This window comes from Orcinus orca, chromosome 7 (assembly GCF_937001465.1).
Source record: "Orcinus orca chromosome 7, mOrcOrc1.1, whole genome shotgun sequence".
In the NCBI taxonomy this organism is placed as follows: Eukaryota; Metazoa; Chordata; class Mammalia; order Artiodactyla; family Delphinidae; genus Orcinus; species Orcinus orca.
The window spans coordinates 113,135,864-113,155,721 of record NC_064565.1 but is presented as its reverse complement, the minus strand read 5'-3'; the positions used below and the strand labels follow the sequence as shown (position 1 = coordinate 113,155,721).

Below are 19,858 nucleotides of genomic sequence, written 5' to 3'. Positions count from 1 at the left end.
ATGAGCAGCTTTTTCCAATCTGCAGGAGCTAACCACAGGCTCAGAAGCAGCCCGGGGGGCAGAGTTTTGGTGAACAGCTGGAGCTTCCAGAGTGAGCTGAACATGGAGGAAACTCTTTTCCCTGAAGATACAGCAGAAAGACCACACCATCTGATAACCTTCCATAAGCCTTTAGGGTCAAATGGGATGTGAATGTGAAAGGTGAGAAGAACTGGTAATGGAGGGAAAAATACATGGGAGCAAATGAAAAATAACTAAACACTAGAACAAAAAAAAATATTATAAAAACAACTATGCACTAAAACTAAAGCTCTAGACTCAAGAATGACTTGTGCTTGTGGATATAACTATCCCAGACAACTGTGCACTTAAGAACCCAATGTCTTACATTTAAGTCTTTAACTCATTTTGAGTTAATTTCTGTGCATGTTGTAAGTAAGGGGTCCAGTTTCATCCTTTTGCACGTGGCTATGCAGTTTTCTCAACACCATTTATTTATTTATTTATTTTGTGGTACATGGGCCTCTCACTGCTGTGGCCTCTGCCGTTGCGGAGCACAGGCTCCGGACATGCAGGCTCAGTGGCCATGGCTGACGGGCCCAGCTGCTCCGCGGCATGTGGGATCTTCCCGGACCGGGGAACGAACCCGTGTCCCCTGCATTGGCAGGCAGACGGACTCTCAACCACTGCGCCACCAGGGAAGCCCCAACACCATTTATTGAAGAGACAATTCTTTCCCCATCTTGGCACCTTGTCAAAGATTAGTTGGCCATACATACATGGGTTTACTTCTGGGCTGTCTATTCTGTTCCATTAGTCTATGTGTCTGTTTTCATACTAATGTGTTGATTATTACAGCTTTGTAATCGAGTTTGAAATCAGAAGTGCTGATGCCTCCAGTTTTGTTCTTCTTTCTCAAGATTGCTTTGGCTATTGAGGGTCTTTTGTGAATTCCATGTGAATTTTAGGAGAGTTTTTTCTATTTTTGTGAAAAATGCTATTGGAATTTTTATAGGGATTACACTGAATCTATAGATCACTTTGGGTAGTATGGGCAATTAAATGATATTAATTCTTCCAATCCAATAACACAGGGTATCTTCCTACTTATTTGTGTCCTCATCAATTTTCTCATCAATGTCTTAAAGTTTTCAATGTATAGGTATTTTACCTCCTTGGTTAAATTCCCAAGTATTTTATTGTTTTTGATGCTTTTGTGAGTGTGACTGCTTTCTTAATTTCTATATCACCTCTCATCTGTTAGGATGGCTATTATCAAAAAGATAAGAGCTAAACGTTAGTGAGGACGTGCAGAAAAGGGAACCCTTGTACATTATTGGGGGGAATGTAAATTGGTACAGCCATTATGGAAAACAGTACTGGTGTATATCCAAAAGAAATGGAATTGGTACTTTGAGGAGATATCTGCACTCCCATGTTCACTGCAGCATTATTCGCAAGAGCCAAGACATGGAAACAGCCTAAGTGTCTGTTGACAGTTGAATGGATAAAGAAAATGTGATACACACACACACACACACACAGAGAAATATTATTCAGCCATAAAAAGAAGGAAATCCTGCCATTTGTGACAACATGGATGAACCTGGAGGGCATTATGCTAAGTGACACAAGCCTGACAGAGAAACACAAATGCTGTATGTATCACTTATGTGTGCAATCTTTTATTAAAAAAAAAGCTGATTTCATAGAAACAGAGAGTAGAACGGTAGTTGCCAGGGGCTGGGGAGAGGGAAAAATGGGAAGGCAGAGGTCAAATACTTTTACATACTTTAATTTATAAGATGAATAATGTCTGAGGATCTAAGGTACAGCATGAGACTGTAGTTAATAACAGGGTATTGTATAATTGAAATTTGCTGAGGTAAATCTCAAGCATTCTAACCACAGACACAATAAAGAGTTAACTATGTGAGGTGATGGATGTGTTAATTACCTTGATCATGGCAATCATTTCACAATGTACATGTATATCAAATCATCACATCATACACTCTAAAATTACACAATTATATTTGCCAATGATTCCTCAATAAAGCTGGGGAAAATAAAAGAACCCAAGGGCTGAGTGTAAACTTGTGACATGGTTTCATCAGACCGAAATTGCTGAATCAATGCTTCAGTAATTGAAAATACCACAACTGACCAAATCACATGTTGCAACGTTAACAGAATACTCCAATAAAACATCACTGATCTGGGGGGGAGGGGAATTGCCGAAGGTAGTGAAAAGTTACAAACTTCCAGTTATAAGATAAATAAATACTAGGGATGTAATGTGCAACGTGATAAATATAATGAACACTGCATTATCTATGAAAGCTATTAAGAGAGTAAATCCTAAGAGTTCTCGTCACAGGAAGGAAATACTTTTTCTATTTCTTTAATGCTGTACCTGTATGAGATGACGGATGCTCACTAAACGTACTGTGATAATCATTTCATAATATGTGTAAGTCAAATCATTATGCTGTACACCTTGAACTTAGTTCGATATTTCAATTATATCAATATCTCAATAAAACTGGAAGAAAAAATAATCACTGAAAGATTCACAAATCCAGATTCCCTAGATGAACACTGTAGTCAACTAGTCACTCATTTTGCAGTTTTTTAAGCCCAAATTATTTCTTCCTTTTATTGATTTTCTATTCCATTATAAACTGATTCAATGGTATACTCTCTTAAATTTAAAAAAAAAAAAAAGGAAATCCTCTTCAACTTATTTTCAAATCATGACTTATAGCTATCCTGGAATGTTATTTGTTTACTCTAAAATTCCAAAGACAAAATGAGTAAATCTACCTGGATGTCCTGAAGCTACTTCAGGCTCCCTCCCTCCTACCTTTAAATCTATTCCTTCTTCCATGTTTTTCTTCACTCCCACCTCCCAAACTAAAAACGGCAGCATTAACAGACATTTATCCAACGCACTTACTGTGGACCTCCTGGATCTGCAGTGTCAAGCAACACTTTCTAACACTCTGCTAAGTAACTTTGAAGTAACAGAGCAGCAACTATGCACTAGCTGAGGTAAAGTTAGCTAGTTAAGTTTCTTTATCAGCAAAAACAAAACAAACCCCAGTGATGTCCTACTCTGTGTGAGGTATCTGGACTTGTATTCTGTTTCAGCACAGTAAATAACCTTTGGTATTGAAAAGTAAATTCTAGAACTCACAGTCCACACCAGTAACAAACAGCTAATAATTATATGGCATTACTTGGCATTATTCTGACGGATGCTGTATCTTTTGTATGGAAAACCTAATGACTACCTGAAGACTTCTGGTAACAGCTTTTATAAGGCAACTACTTTTGAAAAATTTTTCTTGCCATTGCTTTTGCATCGTTTGTTCAGATGACACTATATTCTCTGTTAACTTATTTAATGAGTATTCAAATGGGATCTAAATATTTAACATTTTCTTGCATGTATCAAGTGTTTTACAAAGTAATACATATTTACCTGCATAAACATACTGTACGAAATGGAGAATTTTTTTTTTTTTTTTTTTTGCAGTTCGCGGGCCTGTCACTGTTGTGGCCTCTCCCGTTGCGGAGCACAGGCTCTGGACGCGCAGGCTCAGCGGCCATGGCTCACGGGCCCAGCCGCTCCGCAGCATGTGGGATCTTCCTGGACCGGGGCACGAACCCGTGTCCCCTGCATCGGCAGGCGGACTCTCAACCACTGCGCCACCAGGGAAGCTCAAGAAAATTTTAATACCATGATTGAACTGTAAAGATTTCACATTATTTCAGCCTTTGGACTAGGCTATGGACTGAACTCTGTCCCTCCCCCACCCCCCAAATTCCTATGTTGAAGCCCTAACCCTCAATGTGACTGTATTTGGAGGTGGGGTCTTTTGGTGGTAATTAAGGTTAAGTGAGGTCATAAGGGTGTGGCCCTGATCTGATAAATAGAGAGATAACTCCCCCCTCCCTGCCCTGCACACACACAAAAAAGGTCACGTGAGGACACAGCCCTCTACATGCCAGGAAGAGAGTCCTCACTAGGAACTGAATTGGCCGGCACCTTCATCTGGGACTTCTAGCCTCCAGAACTGTGAAAAAAAAACAATATCTGTTATTTAAACTGCCCAGTCTATGGTATACTGTATGACAGCCCAAGCTGAATAAGACAGAATAAACTGAGTTTGTGGGGTGTGCCTTGTTGGATTCTTCTCTGGGCTACATTGTCAGATAATTACACCAACTGCCTTTCGGTAGCAGGTTGCTCTTGCCTTGCATGCCTGTAGTCCAGGGCATAGTACCTTTTTTTACAGATAGCATTTCTTCTAAGGGTTCAAGGCAGTATCTTATTTTCAATCATAAAGCTGAACATCTGAGAATGTAACATATTTCCTGACTTCATGTTTTAGTGTTTGTGCAAAGAAAGTCATTGCAACTAAATGTGGTACCCTGGACTCAACCCTGGAACGGAAAGATAATTGGTGGAAAAACTGGTGAAATCCAAATAAAGTATGGATTGGTTAATAGCAATGTTCCAATGTCAACTTCTTAGTTCTGACAAACGTACCATGGTAATGCAAGATGTGAGCAAGGGGGAGAGCTGGGTGTGTGGTATATGGCACCTCTCTGTACTATCTTTGCAAGTTTTCTGTAAATTTAAATTTATTTTAAAATAAAAGAGCTTATTAAAAAGAAAGTCCCTGTTCTCATTACCTGATCTCATAACTGTTATACATTTAAATATGGAAGACCTTTATGTTAATGAAATACAACCTGATCTATTTTTACATATTGGAGTTTGGGGTTAAGATTTTATTTGCAAAAAAGACCTTTACCACTAAAAAGAAAAAAGAAAAGTCTAAAGACCATGAACCAAAAGGGTGAGACCCAGACTCATCAGCAGCACATCTCAGGAAAAACAGCAAAGGCTTTGAAGCCAGGCAGACTTGGGGGGTCTAATCCTGGGCTCACCATTTCCTGTGCAACTTGGGGAACCTAGGATAATTCTCCGAGTCTTGGTTCTCTTATTAGTAAAACAATATTGAAGATGCTCAATAAAAGTCAGCTCACTGGCCACGCCATGGTCTGCCAGGTCCTTTGGTCCCCTGGCTCAGACTTCCCTTCAGCCTTTGCCCTGGGGCCCCCTCCCATGCAGTAACCAGAGCCACCCAGGCCTGCTTGCTGCTCCAGTTCATGCACATGTTGTTCTCTCTTCCTGGAGCACCTTTCTGGATGTTTTGCCAGCTTTGTACATCGTTTAAGATTCAGCTCATCAGCATCTCTGAAACACTTACCCGGATTCCCCTGGCTGGAGCACTCCCTGCGTTTTGTATACTTCCTCCCCACGGCCCCTGCTCTCTCAAAAAGGACTTGAGGCAGTGCTGAACAGTCACTCACTGCATCCTCCCTGCTCTCTCATGTAAGAGCGTCTACAGCTCCTACACTCACCCTAACTGCTTCTTTATGTGCCTCTCTTCTCCACTAGACCATGGTGTCTTCAGGAATGAGGACTGTTTCTCTCTATCCACCACTTGACACACAGCAAGCACTTCTGGTTTACAAATGAATGGCTGACTTTCACCCAGAATACAAATCACCTATTTTTTCTATGTTTACTGTTTATTCCATCACATAAAACATTCTATGAAATATTGATACACGGTAGACTCCTATTTAAACATCTTTACATAAGAATTTCACAGGCAGCTAGTATTTTAAGTACAAGATAAACGGTTTTGGCTATTCTATCCTAAAACCATTGGTACACTCAGCTGCTGCCCAGGTTATAAACATTGCTTGATATCCTGTGTCTTACACAGAAGGAAACATTTTAATATTCACACTGCAATGGTCAGATGCCAAAGAACCCAAGTGCTCATGAAAAAGCTAAACGTTAAAACTTTTGGGGTAGTATAATTATGCCTAATTTTTAAAGGGCATTCCTTTTAATAATCTTTCACTAGATCTTGGGGTAGGATTCAGACGAATTCCGAGAAAACAGTCTTTATCTTTATATCCACATAGTTTTGTAAATAGCCTGCTATTTCTCAAAAGAAAAGGAGTGAAGATGTTACAATTACATTTGTGGTTTGGCATGTCAGGGCCTCTCATGAATTGGGCCTGATTTCTGCCAGTGTCACTGGGACTGTGCCCCATGACACATGGCACTTGTGTCAAGTCCAGTCCACAGCACAGCAGGGATCCCTGTGGGAGGGGGACTGGAGGGACAAACAGCCACTCTCCATAAGCTGCTTCCTCAAATATGAGCTCTGTTATTTCAGGGAGACCCACCTAGGCAACAGCATAGTGGTCCCCGCACCCTCATCGGCTACGTGAGATCTGCCACGGTACCTGGAGAGACTCCGAGGCAGGGTCCTAAGTGCAGAACACAATGTATAACTGGGAAAGAGCAGCAGGGTCTCTCCGGCAGTTGAGAAACTGCTGGCCATCACCAGCGTCGTGCAAATGCTTACGCGCTCCCCAAGCCCCTGATAGCTCTCCCCAGTCATGGCTTTTCTGGCCCGCACTCAGCTTCACTACTCAGTGTAGACCACGTGGAGAGTTCCTTCCAAGTTCTCAAACTCCCTCACTTTCCAGCTCTGCATACTCCACAATCGCTCTTACAATCTGCCTTTCCTGCTTTTGCAAGTCATGGCTGAGCCGTGATGGAGAAAATCACCGGACCGTGTGGAGGAGGATGACTCCCCTCCCTGCTGCACCCCATCAGCTCCCCAGTCCTGTAGGTTCTGCATTCTAAATCTCTCAAATGAGTCTTTTCCTCTCCCTCTCCCACTGTTCAAGTGTGGACACCTTCGTCTCTCTTGCGATACATCCTAAGTCCCCTAAACAAGCAGCACAGTTCTAGAGTTGAAATTATTCTGGTTAAGATTTCCTTATTATTCTGCAGACTTTCGCATCTCCTTACTAAATTCCACCCGATGACAATCTGCAATCCCATTTATATTAGGACACGTTGCCTTTATCTTCCCCAATATTTGATGAGCTGAATTCAGTAATTTGATTTTTTGCATGTCCTGTTAATGAGGAAAGGCCCAAACGTCTTCAATAAGGCCAAGGGGTCTCAAGAGGAAGTCGGCAGAGGGCCTGCAGACCCCATCTCCAAGGAGACAGCAGAGATGCCAGTGGGAAGCTAAGGTCTCCCAGGTGCCTAGCCCTGTTCTTTGTCACGTGATATGATTGGGAGGGGATGCAATCTGGGGGCAAATGTGAACGCTCCTTGTTCAGGATGTCCATTCTCGCCCCAGACTGAAGACATCTATTACTCTAGTTCTCCTGGGGTCTCCAGCTGGACACCACCATATTGGTCTACTCTCCTAAGATTCTGTGAGCAAAGGTCCATGTGTGTTTTGGGGTGGTCACTCACAGCCTCAAGGGGCCATGACTGAGGGAAAGGGCCCTGATACTGATAACAATTTTCCTACCTCTGGCCTCACTATTCTTCAGCCACACAGTTGCTCAGGTGATTTTCTATCTTAGTCAAAGAATGTGATGTCACTTCTCTACTTGACCTCAAGATGAAACCCAAGCTCCTTAGCCTGCCGCCCCAGGCCTCTCTTTGCAACTTCATCTCTTGTCTCCCCCTGCAGCTCAGACCCCAGCAATTCCAAACTACATACTGTTCCTTGGAAGTTCCATGCTTTTTCTAGCCTGTGCCTGGAATGCCCTCTCCACCTACTTTTGTCTACCTAGAAATTTTCTACTCAAAATTTGAAACACTGCTCAAAAATCAATTGCTTTGTGAAGGCTTCCTGACTCTTGCAGAAGATCCTCTTCCACCACCAATCCAGGCAGGTACAACTTCTCTCTCCTCTGTGATACGTCCTCACCTCGGAGCACTTCTGTAACTACAAGTAGGCCAGTGTGTAGTAATTGTTACATGCCCGCCTCCCCTGGCTTCTCCAGGGCAAGATCAGCACCTGTCTCATCTTTGTAGACCAGGCACCTGGCACACAGCTGGTACTCAATAAATGCTAACTGGATGAAGACTGGTGGCACTTTAGTAACAGAAAAGGAAAGGGGCTTAAAGGGTGCTAAGTCTTCTTATGCATGTCTCGGGGCCAGAATCAAAGTTGGGTGAGGACAGAGCTTAAAAGCTGTCATGGAAAAAAAGGACACTGATGATAGGACACTGCCTTTCTAAGCATTCTGGATTCGGGCTTAGGAGAACTGAGAGAAACTGATCATTTAGGTAAATTGCCCAAGGCAGCTGGGTGGGGGTACCAACAGGACTAAAATCTTATGTTAGCCTCAGAGAGCAGAAACATCTGCTAAAGCCACAGCGGGTGAGCTGGCCAAGTTCAGCAACAGGTTAGCCAGGACAGCCCTGTGACCAGCGGAAAGGGCCACAGAGGGGGAGAGATCAATTATCTAGGCGAAAAGGAACAGGAGGGAATAGCAACGACATGGGGGCTGTAACAGCTCAAGGCGGCCAGACGTCAACAACCCACTGGGGGTTCTCTAGTGCCAGGAGGGGCTGCAGGGACCCCTCCTGCCCCTTTCTGCCCAGGTCTTTGCTGGCTCCCAAACCTCCCTCACACCCTCAGTGCCCACTGGCTGTCAGAGCCCGAGACCTTGGGGAGTTTTGCTCCGGGTCTCTGAGGACTTTGAGGTTTTAACAATAAGGTACACTCAGCTAGCTCCCCACTCACATGCTGAAACAACTTAAAGGAAGGAGATAATCCATTTGCCAGCCAACATCTCTGTTTAAAGAGTTTTCTTTTTCATATCAACCCTTCCATGAATTCCAAATTTGATCAACTCTTTGCTACACAGTTTGACATTAACAAAACATCAACACTCTGACAACATGCTGGGGTCATAAAGGAACATCTTAAAACTCTTTGGACTCCACATTAAGACGGGCTTCCAATCCCAATCTTTGATCTCTATTATAAAGCAGTACCAATAAAATATCGTAGAGATTTATGGGCAAACTTTCATTTGAGCTGTTTCACACCTAAAATAACACGAGTGCTTGGGCCAATAGGCAGAAAATTTAGGTTTAGGTTTCAGCTGTTTACGTTTTCTCTTACTTTTAAAACTTATTCACTTATTTTTTAAAAATTACCTTAAATTTAACAATTACATTGTATTTTCCTCTCAGAGAAGATAGCTTGGAAATGTTAACTGGCTAGATGTCGTGTCCTTCTGAGGACAGGCCTAAATGCAGGCAGACAGATCTACCTTTTGTCAAAAAGAAAGAGTGTTCTTCCACAGGATTTAAATGGACAATATATAAATTTATCTTTTCTCCTGAGTACACCTATTGTTAATAAGAGTAACCAAATGCGTATTAGTTTGAGTAAAATCCCAACAAAAAGAATTTCATTTAAAAGACAGTATGATGATTGTAAAGCAATTATACGCCAATAAAGATGTTAAAAAATACATAAATAAAAGACAGTATGATGGTATTTGGACAGTAAGATGGTATTTCGACCCAAGATCTGTTTCACTGTATACTGTACTAATCTATGGGATAATTTCCCAAGTCAAGCTTAGATTGTAATTCTGACATCAGACACTTATAGGTCAGTGACATTGAATGAAAAGAAACTGGTGCCACATTCCCTGTAGATGGGAACTCAACCGGCATCCCCACCCCCATCCCCCGACACACACACTCCCGCCCTCATCTGATGAAGTTGGGAGAAATGATTCCGCCAAACAAGAGAGAACCCGGAGGAGGGGAAGGCAGCTCATCCAGCTTTCAAGAAGACTTTTACAGGCAAAGTAAAGTGCAAACAGCAGAAAAGTTCCTGGACACTGTCCTTTAAGAAACACAAATGAGTAGTAAGAAAGGTCAGAGTAGTGGTTCAAAGGAATCAGAATGCACAGCTGCTGCTGCCCAAGGCTGTGGGCTGGCGCCACTCACTCGTGCCAAGCTGGGGGCAGTGCCGGGCAGCAGGAGCCTGGAGCCGCTCGGGAGCATACGGGCCCTTCCTCCACTCAGCTCCCCATTTCCAGAGCTTAAGAGTCCCAACTCTGCATTCCCAAAGAGAAATTCTAGAACTATGACAATCACGAAACCAAAGGAAAGAGAAGAGCAAAGGAAACAGGCTTACTTATTTAACCCAATTTTATTTCTCTCATTTTCTGAATTTGAAACGTAATTCCTGGCTATAAAAGGAGAGTGCGGAGCTAGATAAGAGAAAGCCACCTGCTCTGAAGAGAAACCTTGAATTGTGCCGAAACGTCTTAAATATTTGAATCCGTATGGGGAGAACGCTTCACATTTATTCACTTTATGTGGTCTGATTGCTACTTCTATTGCTCTTTCCATTATAACGTTATAGTTTTTGTAAAAGGGATTTTAAAGTCTTATCCCCCTTCCCTAAGAGGCCCTGGGCCAAAGGCTGGATTTAGCCAACTGCATTTTGGGGCAGGAGGTGTGGATGGGATGTCTCCAACCTGAGGTTATGTGAAGTGTAGTCAGTGTACAAATATCAGAGCTGTGCTCTCTGGAGGGCCAAGCTATGAGTGAGGATTTTGATGTGGCTCCTTTGCCTGATGAGGCTGGTTATATATACTGAAAGGAGCCAGAGTGGAGGAAAAGTCACTCCCCAAAAAGCTTCAAAATAAAAACATATTTTTATTTAAGTATTATACATACACACACACACACACGTCATAAAGGAAAAGCTTGATGCATTCTCACAAACTGAACACTGGTGTCATCAGTGCCCAGATCAAGAATCATTAGAAGTTCCCCTACCAGATGGGCCCTTCCCCCCCACCCCCCATCCTGACTTCTAGCTTTGCTTGTTTTGGAACTTTATATAAATGGACTCATACTCTTGTGTCTGGTTTCCTTCACCATTATGTTTGTGTGTGGAGCTGTCATTTCTTCATTCTCATTGTTGTATTGCATCCCACTGAGTGAACATACCACAAATTATTTGTTCATCCTATAGCTGACGGTATTGAATAGCTTCTAGTTTTTTGGCTACTTTGCATAGTGTTGCAATGAACATTCTTACACATTCTTTTTGTAACACATGCATGCATTTCTGTTAGGTATATACCCAGAAGCAGAAATGCTGGGCCACAAAGTGTGTACATACATTCAACTTTAAAAGACACTGCCTGTCTTACTATGTTCAGACTGCTATAATAAAATTATCATAGACTGGGTGGTTTAAACAACACACACTTATTTCTCACTGTTCTGGGGTTTGGAAACCCAAGATCAAGGTGATGGCAGATTCAGTGTCTAGAGAGGGCCTGTTTCCTGGTTCACAGATGGCGCCTTCCTGCAGTATCCTCACATGGTGATGAGAGTGCTCTCTGGGGTCTCTTTTATATGGGCACTAATCCCATTCATGAGGGCTCCACCCTTGACCTAATCACCTCCCAAAGGCCCTGCCTCCTAAGATCATCACATTAGGGGTTAGGATTTCAAGATACGAATTTGAGGCGGACACAAACATTCAGCCCATAACACTATCAAACAGTTTTCCAAAGTGGTTGTACCAATTTGCCTTCCCCGCAGCAGTGAGAGTTCCCACTACTCCACATCCTTGTGGATACTTGGTGTTATCTGTCTTTATTTTAAAAAAATATTTATTTGTTTGTTTGGCTGTGCTGGGTCTTAGTTGCGGCACGCGGGAACTTTGTTGCCGCATGTGGGATCTTTTTTTTTTTTAGTTGCGGCATGTGGGATCTTTAGCTGCAGCATGCAGGATCTTTTAGTTGCAGCATGCAGGATCTTTTTGTTTTGTTTTGTTTTGTTTTTAGTCATGGCATGTGGGATCTACTTCCCTGACCAGGGATTGAACCCAGGCGCCCTGCATTAGGAGCATGGAGTCTTAACCACTGGACCACCAGGGAAGTCCCTAAATGTCTTTATTTTAGCTATCCTGTGGGTTGTGCAGACTTCTGAGGTGGGAGCTGGGTTCTCTTTCTCACACCTTTCCTAGTAGAGTAAATGCCAATTAGCTGTGACATTCCCAGGTATCACAAGCTAGAAGATACTTGGGCTCCCTGCCTCAGGCTGCCCATCAAGTGTTGGTAAGGTGGATACAATGTGGAGGAGCAGACATAGTTGGCAGGAAGCCACTGAGGGGGGTGAAGTTGGCAGGCCAGGGATTCAATGAACGTTGGCACTTCCAAAGACCCAGAGTATTGGTACTAACAGACGGTTTGTGTGTACTGAAGAGGAGAGTCAAACAGCATCTTCCATATGAATGTCTTACGAGACCCAGGCTTGACTGACATATTCCTTATTCCCATTCTTGGCCTATCAGAAATGCAAGATCCTCCTAAGTAACTCATGGTTCCTTAGGTACTCGCTGGCTACGCCATGCTACGGAAGCTCAGAAGTTGAGGCTACAGTTACTATGAATGAGGATATTAAACAAATGAGTGGAGACAACTGTGGACAAGGAATGTCATCAGTAGAAAGGGGTGTAACAGTAACAATAATTCTTCTAGTCCCAGGTTAACAGGTCTTGTCTGGTTGTGAGTGAAGGTTAGGTGGATATGAACTTGAAAAATGTTGAACAGGCCCTGCAAAAATATAAACACAAACTAAAGGCCAGCACTGTCCATCTGGATAACAATGGAATGGTGATGGCTCCAGCTTCATGGCCATGGGAGGGGAGGTTAGGGAGGAAGCCTCATGTGCTGATGTTCAGTGATATGTGTGGGTAACACGTTTGTGCTGCATTCCCTTAAGCCATGTATATCCGCCCACAGCTTGGGCACAGGTGCCATAGACATTGTGAGGGATGGGGGTCAAACAGAAGTTCTTAACGCAGCATTTAGGTTTGAACAGGTCACAGAGGCCAGATAGGGGCATAGTTGCTCTGAAACAAGCTAAGTCATTGGGGTAGAACATCCCCTGCTCAGATGAGGATAAAGCTTTCCATTCTTATTGAGAGATGACTGAAAGTTCTGGACCTTTTAGGTATCACTGTGCACAGAGGTCACCTATCACTGGTAACACCCTGTTAATTATAACTGGGTTTGGATGATCATGCAGCTTCTGACCCAGAATTTCACAGCTTAATAATCAACTCCATCTCCCTCTCCTCCTGTATTCTCATTTCTGGAATGGCCGAAAATACCTACACGGTGGTTCTGAGCACCCAGTGTAAATGGCAGGCAAAGCTGAACCCCTGAAGAAAGCAGATGTCCAATTCTCGGGGAGCAGGTGGAGCTCTAGGGTTTTGATTACATGTTCTAGGCTGCAGTGATCCAGAAAGTACTGTTATGGGGCAGGGGAGAGGAGGTGCTAGGTTTCCCTGGGGAGGGCCTCCACTGGATTGAACAGATGATAGCTCTGGCTCCCGTCTGGGACAATGCACATCAGAGCCAGCACTCTCTGGAGAGGGAGTAGAGGCTTCCAGACAGGACAACCTCCACCATGGGGTTGAGGACATCACTGTCAACCACTGGCTGACCAAGATGGTGGAGCCAAACTTGGGCCACAGGCCACAGGATCTCCAGCCCCTAAAGGACATGGCTGCAGTCAAGGCCTAGAAGAGTCCCATTCTCCCCCTGCCTTTAAAATTAAAAAAAAAAAAAAAAGACTTTATTTTTTTAGAGCAGTTTTAGGTTTACAGCAAAATTGAGCAGAAGTTATAGAGATTTCCTATATCCCCCCCGCCCCCCACCCCATGCACAGTCCCATTATCAACATTCCTACCAGAGTGGTCCATTTGTTATAACTAATGAATCTGCACTGACATATCATTATCACCCGAAGTCCATAGTTTACATTAGGGGTCATTCTTGGTGTTTTACATTCTATGAATTTGGACAAATGTATAATGAGAAGTACCTACCATTATAGTACCATACAGAGTAGTTTCACTTCCTAAAAATCCTCTGTGCTCTACTTACTCATCCCTCCCTCTCTGCTAGTCCCTGGCAGTTCCTGATCTTTTCACTGCCTTCATAATTTTCACTTTTCTATAAAGTCATATAGTTGGGATCTTACAGTATGTAGCCTTTGAAGATTGGCTTCTTTCACTTAGTAATTTATATTTAAGGTTCCTATGGAGGAAACATGTCTTTTCATGGTTTGATAGTTGGTTTCTTTTTAGTGCCAAATAATATTCCATTGTTTGGATGTACCACAGTTTACCCATTCACCTACTGATGGACATTTTGGAGGTTGCTTCCAAATTTTAGAAAATAAGAATAAAGCTGGGCTTCCCTGGTGGCGCAGTAGTTGAGAGTCCGCCTGCCGATGCAGGGGACATGGGTTCGTGCCCCAGTCCGGGAAGATCCCACATGCCGCGGAGCAGCTGGGCCCGTGAGCCATGGCCGCTGAGCCTGCGCGTCCGGAGCCTGTGCTCCGCAACGGGAGAGGCCACAACAGTGAGAGGCCTGCGTACCGCAAAAAAAAAAAAAAAAAAAAAAAAAAAAGAATAAAGCTGTTATAAACACCCACGTGCAGATTTTTGCATGGACATACATTTTGAACTCCTTTGGGGTAAAAACAAAGAGTGCAATTACTAGATCATATGGTAAAAATATGTTTAGTTTTATAAGAAACTGCCAAACTCTCTTCCAAACTGGCTGCACCATTTTGCATTGTCATAAGCAATGAATGCGTTCCGGTTGCTCCACATCTTTACCAGCATTTGGTGTTGTCAGTGTTCTGGACTTTGGCCAGTCTAATAGGAGTGTAGTAGCATCATTACTATTTTAGTTTACATTCCTCTAATGACATACGATGTGGAGCATCTTTGCATACGTTTATTTGCCATCTGTATACCTTCTTTGGTGAAATATCTATTAAGGTCTTTTGCCTGTTCTCAAATGGGTTGCTCATTTCTTTATTGTTGAATTTTAAGAGTACTCTGTACATTTTGGCTAATAGTCCTTTATCAGATGTGTCTTTTGCAAATTTCCCCAAGTCTATGGCTCATCTTTCCATTCTCTTGACAGTGTCTTTTGCAGAGCATAAATTTTTAATTTTAATTAAGTCCAGATTATCAATTCTTTCTTTCATAGATTGTGCCTTTGGTGTTGTATCTAAAAGGTCATTGCTGGACTTCCCTGGTGGCGCAGTGGTTAAGAATCGCCTGCCAATGCAGGGGACACGGGTTCGATCCCTGGTCTGGGAAGATCCCACATGCCGTGGAGCAGCTAAGCCCATGCGCCACAACTACTGAGCCCACGCACCACAACTACTGAAGCTTGCCCACCCTAGAGCCCGTGCACTGCAACTACTGAGCCCATGTGCTGCAACTACTGAAGCCCTCACGCCTAGAGCCCGTGCTCTGCAACAAGAGAAGCCACTGCAATGAGAAGCCCGCACACCGCAATGAAGAATAGCCCCTGCTTGCCACAACTAGAGGACGCCTGCGTGCTGCGATGAAGACCCAATGCAGCCAAAAATAAGTAAACGTAAAATAAATAAATAAAATAAATAAATAAATAGTCATTGCCAAACCAAGGGCATCTAAAATTTCTCCAATGTTATCTTCTAGGAGTTTTATAGTTTTACATTTCACATTGAGGTCTGTGATTCGTTTTGAGTTAATTTTTGTCTCTTCCCTTCTGAGAGGTTAGTTATTGGGGTGGACAGGCTGGAAACGTGAGGAACTTGGTAAATGCTAGAAATCCTAGGAACTTTTGGACTGTCCTGGAAGACTTCTGTTCTAGAACTGCCAACACCTTTGCGGGCACCACATAGGCACTTTGCTGGAAATGGAGTCCAGGGATTCTAGAACATACCCCTCCTGAGGCCGGCATGAAGACTGCTGGTGTAAGTGGTCCAGGACCATGTATGTAAGTGGGGGAGTAATGGATCTATACAAGGCAGGGTTGGGGAAATGAATGATGATTCCACTGTGCAGCAACCCTTCTGTTCAGTAGAGATTCTGTGCTTTTATTGCTAGCAGACGGCTGGGCCACTCAAAGGCCAAATGACATGGTCTGTTGGACCTGGCAGAGGTATGTATGGAAGTCCATCTTCCACATGTCACACATGCTGCCAGGTATGGCTGAGGTGCCAGGAGTCCTAATACTGTGCCTCAGAGGACAGCAACAGAAGGTCTTGGGTTTATGGCATGGGTGAAAACCTTAGATGATGGCCGTGTTGAAGCTGTGGTAGTTTTGGCAGAAGTGGGCTCCACAGGCAAGAGGGAGAGGCTAAGAAACCCTTGACAGAAGTTGGTGCCTCTATGTGTAGAGCCTTGGTTTCAGACTTGGAATGAAATTATACCGTAACAGTTGGGTGAACTTACAAGCCTTGGGCCCCAGGCCAATCATGCATTTGGAATATGGTTCCTCTGTCTTTGTGTCTGAATAGACCCCTGGCAGATGGTATATTCCAGGAAATGATGTGATGGGGAGGTGGTAGGTATGGCAGTGGTGCCACAGGGTCATCCAGGAGAACCGATGTGAAGTAGTCAGTGACCGTTTTCAGATCTCTAGCTAGGAAAAGAAAACAGAGCCCAGGAGAACACTGTCTCTTCAAAAGATCTGCTACCACCCTTAGCATTGCCAAGATGACACTAGTCTTTCCCTACGGCCACGGCCCAGTCATAAAAGCATGGAGTCAGGTTCCTGGGACTCTAGGGGTGGGGCGTTTTCAGAGTGAGCAGCACACAGACCCCCCCCAGTGGCCTCCTTGCCAGGGTCTAGACAGCACGTCCACAAAAGGGCCAGTGCATACCGGAAACCAGCAGGAAGCGGGGATGCGTGTGCTTGGGAGCATGAGCTTCCCAAGCCCCTGTTTGGAAGGGGTGGTAGTGAAGAGAGGCCAGCGATAACTAAGAGCAGGGGAATGCTGTCCTGCAGATGTGTCTCAGTGCTGTGCCAAGATCTGCAGGTTCATGAAGGTCAGGGCCTCGGAGAACCGCCTTTCCAGGGCCTCTCCAGGATCCCTATGCTGCTGGTGTTCTCAAACCTACAGCCTGGCACCCCACGAGATACTTCCATCCGGAGCAGGCAGCAGGCTGAATTTTCCCAGAAGTTAGAGAGGGAGGACCCCAAAGTACAGTGGCCTCCCAGGACATGCTGCGAGTGAGGGCAGTGCTCAGAGCCTGGCTTTTCCTCTGCCAGCTGTGTGGGCACACAGGCGTGCTGGCAGTGGGAGCTGCCAATCAGAGCAGGCAGTGGAGGGAGACTGGGTAGCTGTCTCCTTTCTCTAGGTGATGACATTTGAAGTTCCCAGAATGGAGCAGGTTTGGCACCTGGGCTGCTTTCTCGCCCCTGAGAGACGGGGCCAGGTCGAGGGCTCCCAGCTGCCAGAAGGCCATGGGATACGTGGGTAGACGGAGGGGATACAGCCCTCACCTAAGTGCAGTCAAAGTGCAAACATCAGAAGTCATGTCCAAGGGCATGGGAGGAGGGAAGGGTCAAGCCACTTGTATGTAGCAATCCAAAACTGGATCACCAGGTTCAAGGAAGTTAGGAGGTGAAAGTCATGATACAGTCAGTGATGTAAGATGAGCTAAACGAGCAGATGAACAGACTGTCAAATGGAGGCGGGAGAAGCCTGGAGAGGAATTCGTGAGCTTTAGTGGGGGAATAACTCAGGTGTGGTCTTTTATTCACCACCAGGCCTAGGGCAGTGCCTGGCGCTCATCATTAAGTACTTGTCAAAGGAGGTCTAGAGAGACTCGGGGACTTACCAAGAGAGGCAACATCAGGACTAAGAGGAAAAGCCCAGACTTGGCTCCCTTTGCTTCTGCACCTCTGGGATGTACCAGGTTACCTTGTAAAGGGCAGGTCAAGAGCAGATCAGCCCCCACTCTTTACACCAGAGTTCGAAACTTTTTCTTAAAAGGCCACTAGTAAATTTTCATTCCATTCTCCTACAGTAATGTGACGTCACCTCAGACATTACGTAAATGAACGGGTGTGACTGTATGGCAATAAGACTTTACAAAAACTGTGACCGGTGTGGGCCGAGTTTGCTGAGCCCCACTTTGGAACAACAGTTTGAAAGTCCCTCGTTTCTTTCTGAAGCTGACCAGTTGTCTGAGCTACTTACATGGCAGGGCCAGTCTGAAGGCCTGAGATGAGTGCCTGTGTCCTGCCTTGAGAACGCCTCAGTCTGGCTCCTCTTGGACATACAAGGGCCTAACGGGAAAACATACAGTAACCGAGGGCAAACACTTTTCCGGGGAAAACCATTTTTTAAAGATCTCATTAGATATGAGAAAAGATGTTCAGACAAGATTGCTGTCCCTCATGGATGTTTTTAAGGAGAAACAAACAAACAAAGGAAGATGATTAAATAGAAGCACATCTTTCAATCCAAGAAACTGGAAACTGATTTTTACCTTCTGAACCAAGTAGACACTTGTAGCTCTCTCAGCAGCCACTTTATCCAGACTGGATCCCTCAGGAACAAAGTAACTGACGTCAGCAATGTGAACTCCCACTTCAAAGTTGCCTGTAGATGCACAAGAAGGTTGATCAGCCTGGAATGGAAGGCAAGGGCAATCCCTCCTGGGAATCCATCCGGAGAAGACATGTCCCTCCCAGAGGTCACAGGGCTTGGAGTACAGGCTGCCATTTTCAGGCTGGCCCGGTGCGCCACCTACCCACTGCAGTGTGCGCTATATTTACTTTCCTCATTGTACTGCCAACAGATGATGAGATTTTTATCCCATTAACCATTTTTATCCCATTAATCATTTATCACATTAACCATTTTTACAAATGTTTACCATTTCTAAAGGCTTCTTGTCTTTGAGTAAACATCAGTAGACTTGTAAAAGAAGACTCATTTTGGATGAGGAACAAATCCTTACAGTTCACTAGAAGGAGTTAATGCCTAAATCCTGCAGCCCCTGCCCCTGAAAGCACTGCCCTTCCTGTCTACCCCGGCCACAGCCTTTCCTCGGCCCCACGGCTGGCCTTCCTACCTTGATTCCACCCCCTCCACCTAGCCCTCCACACTGTTGCTAACACCCCTCTCGTACCCATGGGTCTGCTGATGTCGCTCCTTAGCCTGTTACTCGTGCCCTTGCCCGGGCTCGCCTCAGTCCACCTCGCCAACCTTATGGCTCATCCTCCACATCCTCTCTATGCAGCTGTCATGGGAAACTGCTTTCCATTCCCAGAACGTATCTTACCTCATCCCATTCAGATGCTTGCTTGGCTCATGCTTTTTCTTACACTTGGGATAATAATCACAACAGGATCTGCCCATCAAAATCCTTCCTACCTTATAAGGGTCAACTGAAAGAGAATCCCAGGACAAGAAGAGATTCTCTGATCTCTGTTAAAGCACCTAATCCATAACTGAAGATGCTTCTCGTCGTCTTCTCTTCAGAGCTTTCATCACTATCAGGTATCACAGCACATCTTTATTGGCTCATGTGTTTACTGTCTGCCCCTACAGTGCAGGCTTCAGTAAGGCAGGGCCTTTTGTGTCAAGTCCACTGTTGGAGGCCCAGTGCCTAGAAGAATGCCTGACACACCATAGGCACTCAATGTTTGTTGAGTGAACGAATCAACAATTTGTTTGCCTACTGTGGTAAAAGACCTACTTTTTTTCCATTTTAGAATTGCCCTTTCCCTTCCTGGTGGAGTTGTTTTTTCAACAGGCCCCGTCTTCTCTATGAGTTCTACCAGAGACATGGTCAGATGACTCAGGCTGGTAGAATCATACCTAAAGTGGGCTTGGGGGCTGGTTAGGTTATACATTTAAGATTTCCTCTTGAACATCCCATAAATCATCTATCAGATGGAGTATATGTGATTATATGCACACAAAAATGCATATAATGGACAGAATATGGAAAAGAGTACACATGTGAAATGGCATATAGTTTGCAGAGGGGAAGCATAATGGGCAGACAGAAGCACACTGATGACACAAGCACAAAGGTGAACCTGCTGACAATTTAAGTATGTGCTTGATGGAATTCCG

The 19,858-nt window shown here is 44.4% G+C and overlaps 1 protein-coding gene and 1 long non-coding RNA gene across 9 annotated transcripts in view; one reads left to right on the top strand and one right to left on the bottom strand.

The window, feature by feature from the left end:
* The window catches only part of LOC117200816 (uncharacterized), a 39,367-nt gene extending 37,575 nt beyond the window's left edge, over positions 1–1,792 (top strand). The window contains exon 4 of the long non-coding RNA XR_007478567.1: positions 26–1,792. This is a non-coding gene — a long non-coding RNA (uncharacterized LOC117200816). The remainder of the gene's footprint in view (positions 1–25) is intronic.
* The window catches only part of DIS3L2 (DIS3 like 3'-5' exoribonuclease 2), a 378,320-nt gene that overhangs the window by 96,989 nt on the left and 261,473 nt on the right, over positions 1–19,858 (bottom strand). For 7 of the 8 annotated variants that reach the window (XM_004262593.4, XM_033425292.2, XM_033425295.2 and 4 more), the window contains one exon: positions 18,261–18,373. In XM_004262593.4, coding sequence (XP_004262641.1) covers positions 18,261–18,373 — 113 coding nt within the window. Of the gene's footprint in view, positions 1–17,968; positions 18,058–18,260; positions 18,374–19,858 lie in introns of all 8 variants that reach the window. The other variant, XM_033425298.2, reaches the window with a different exon arrangement.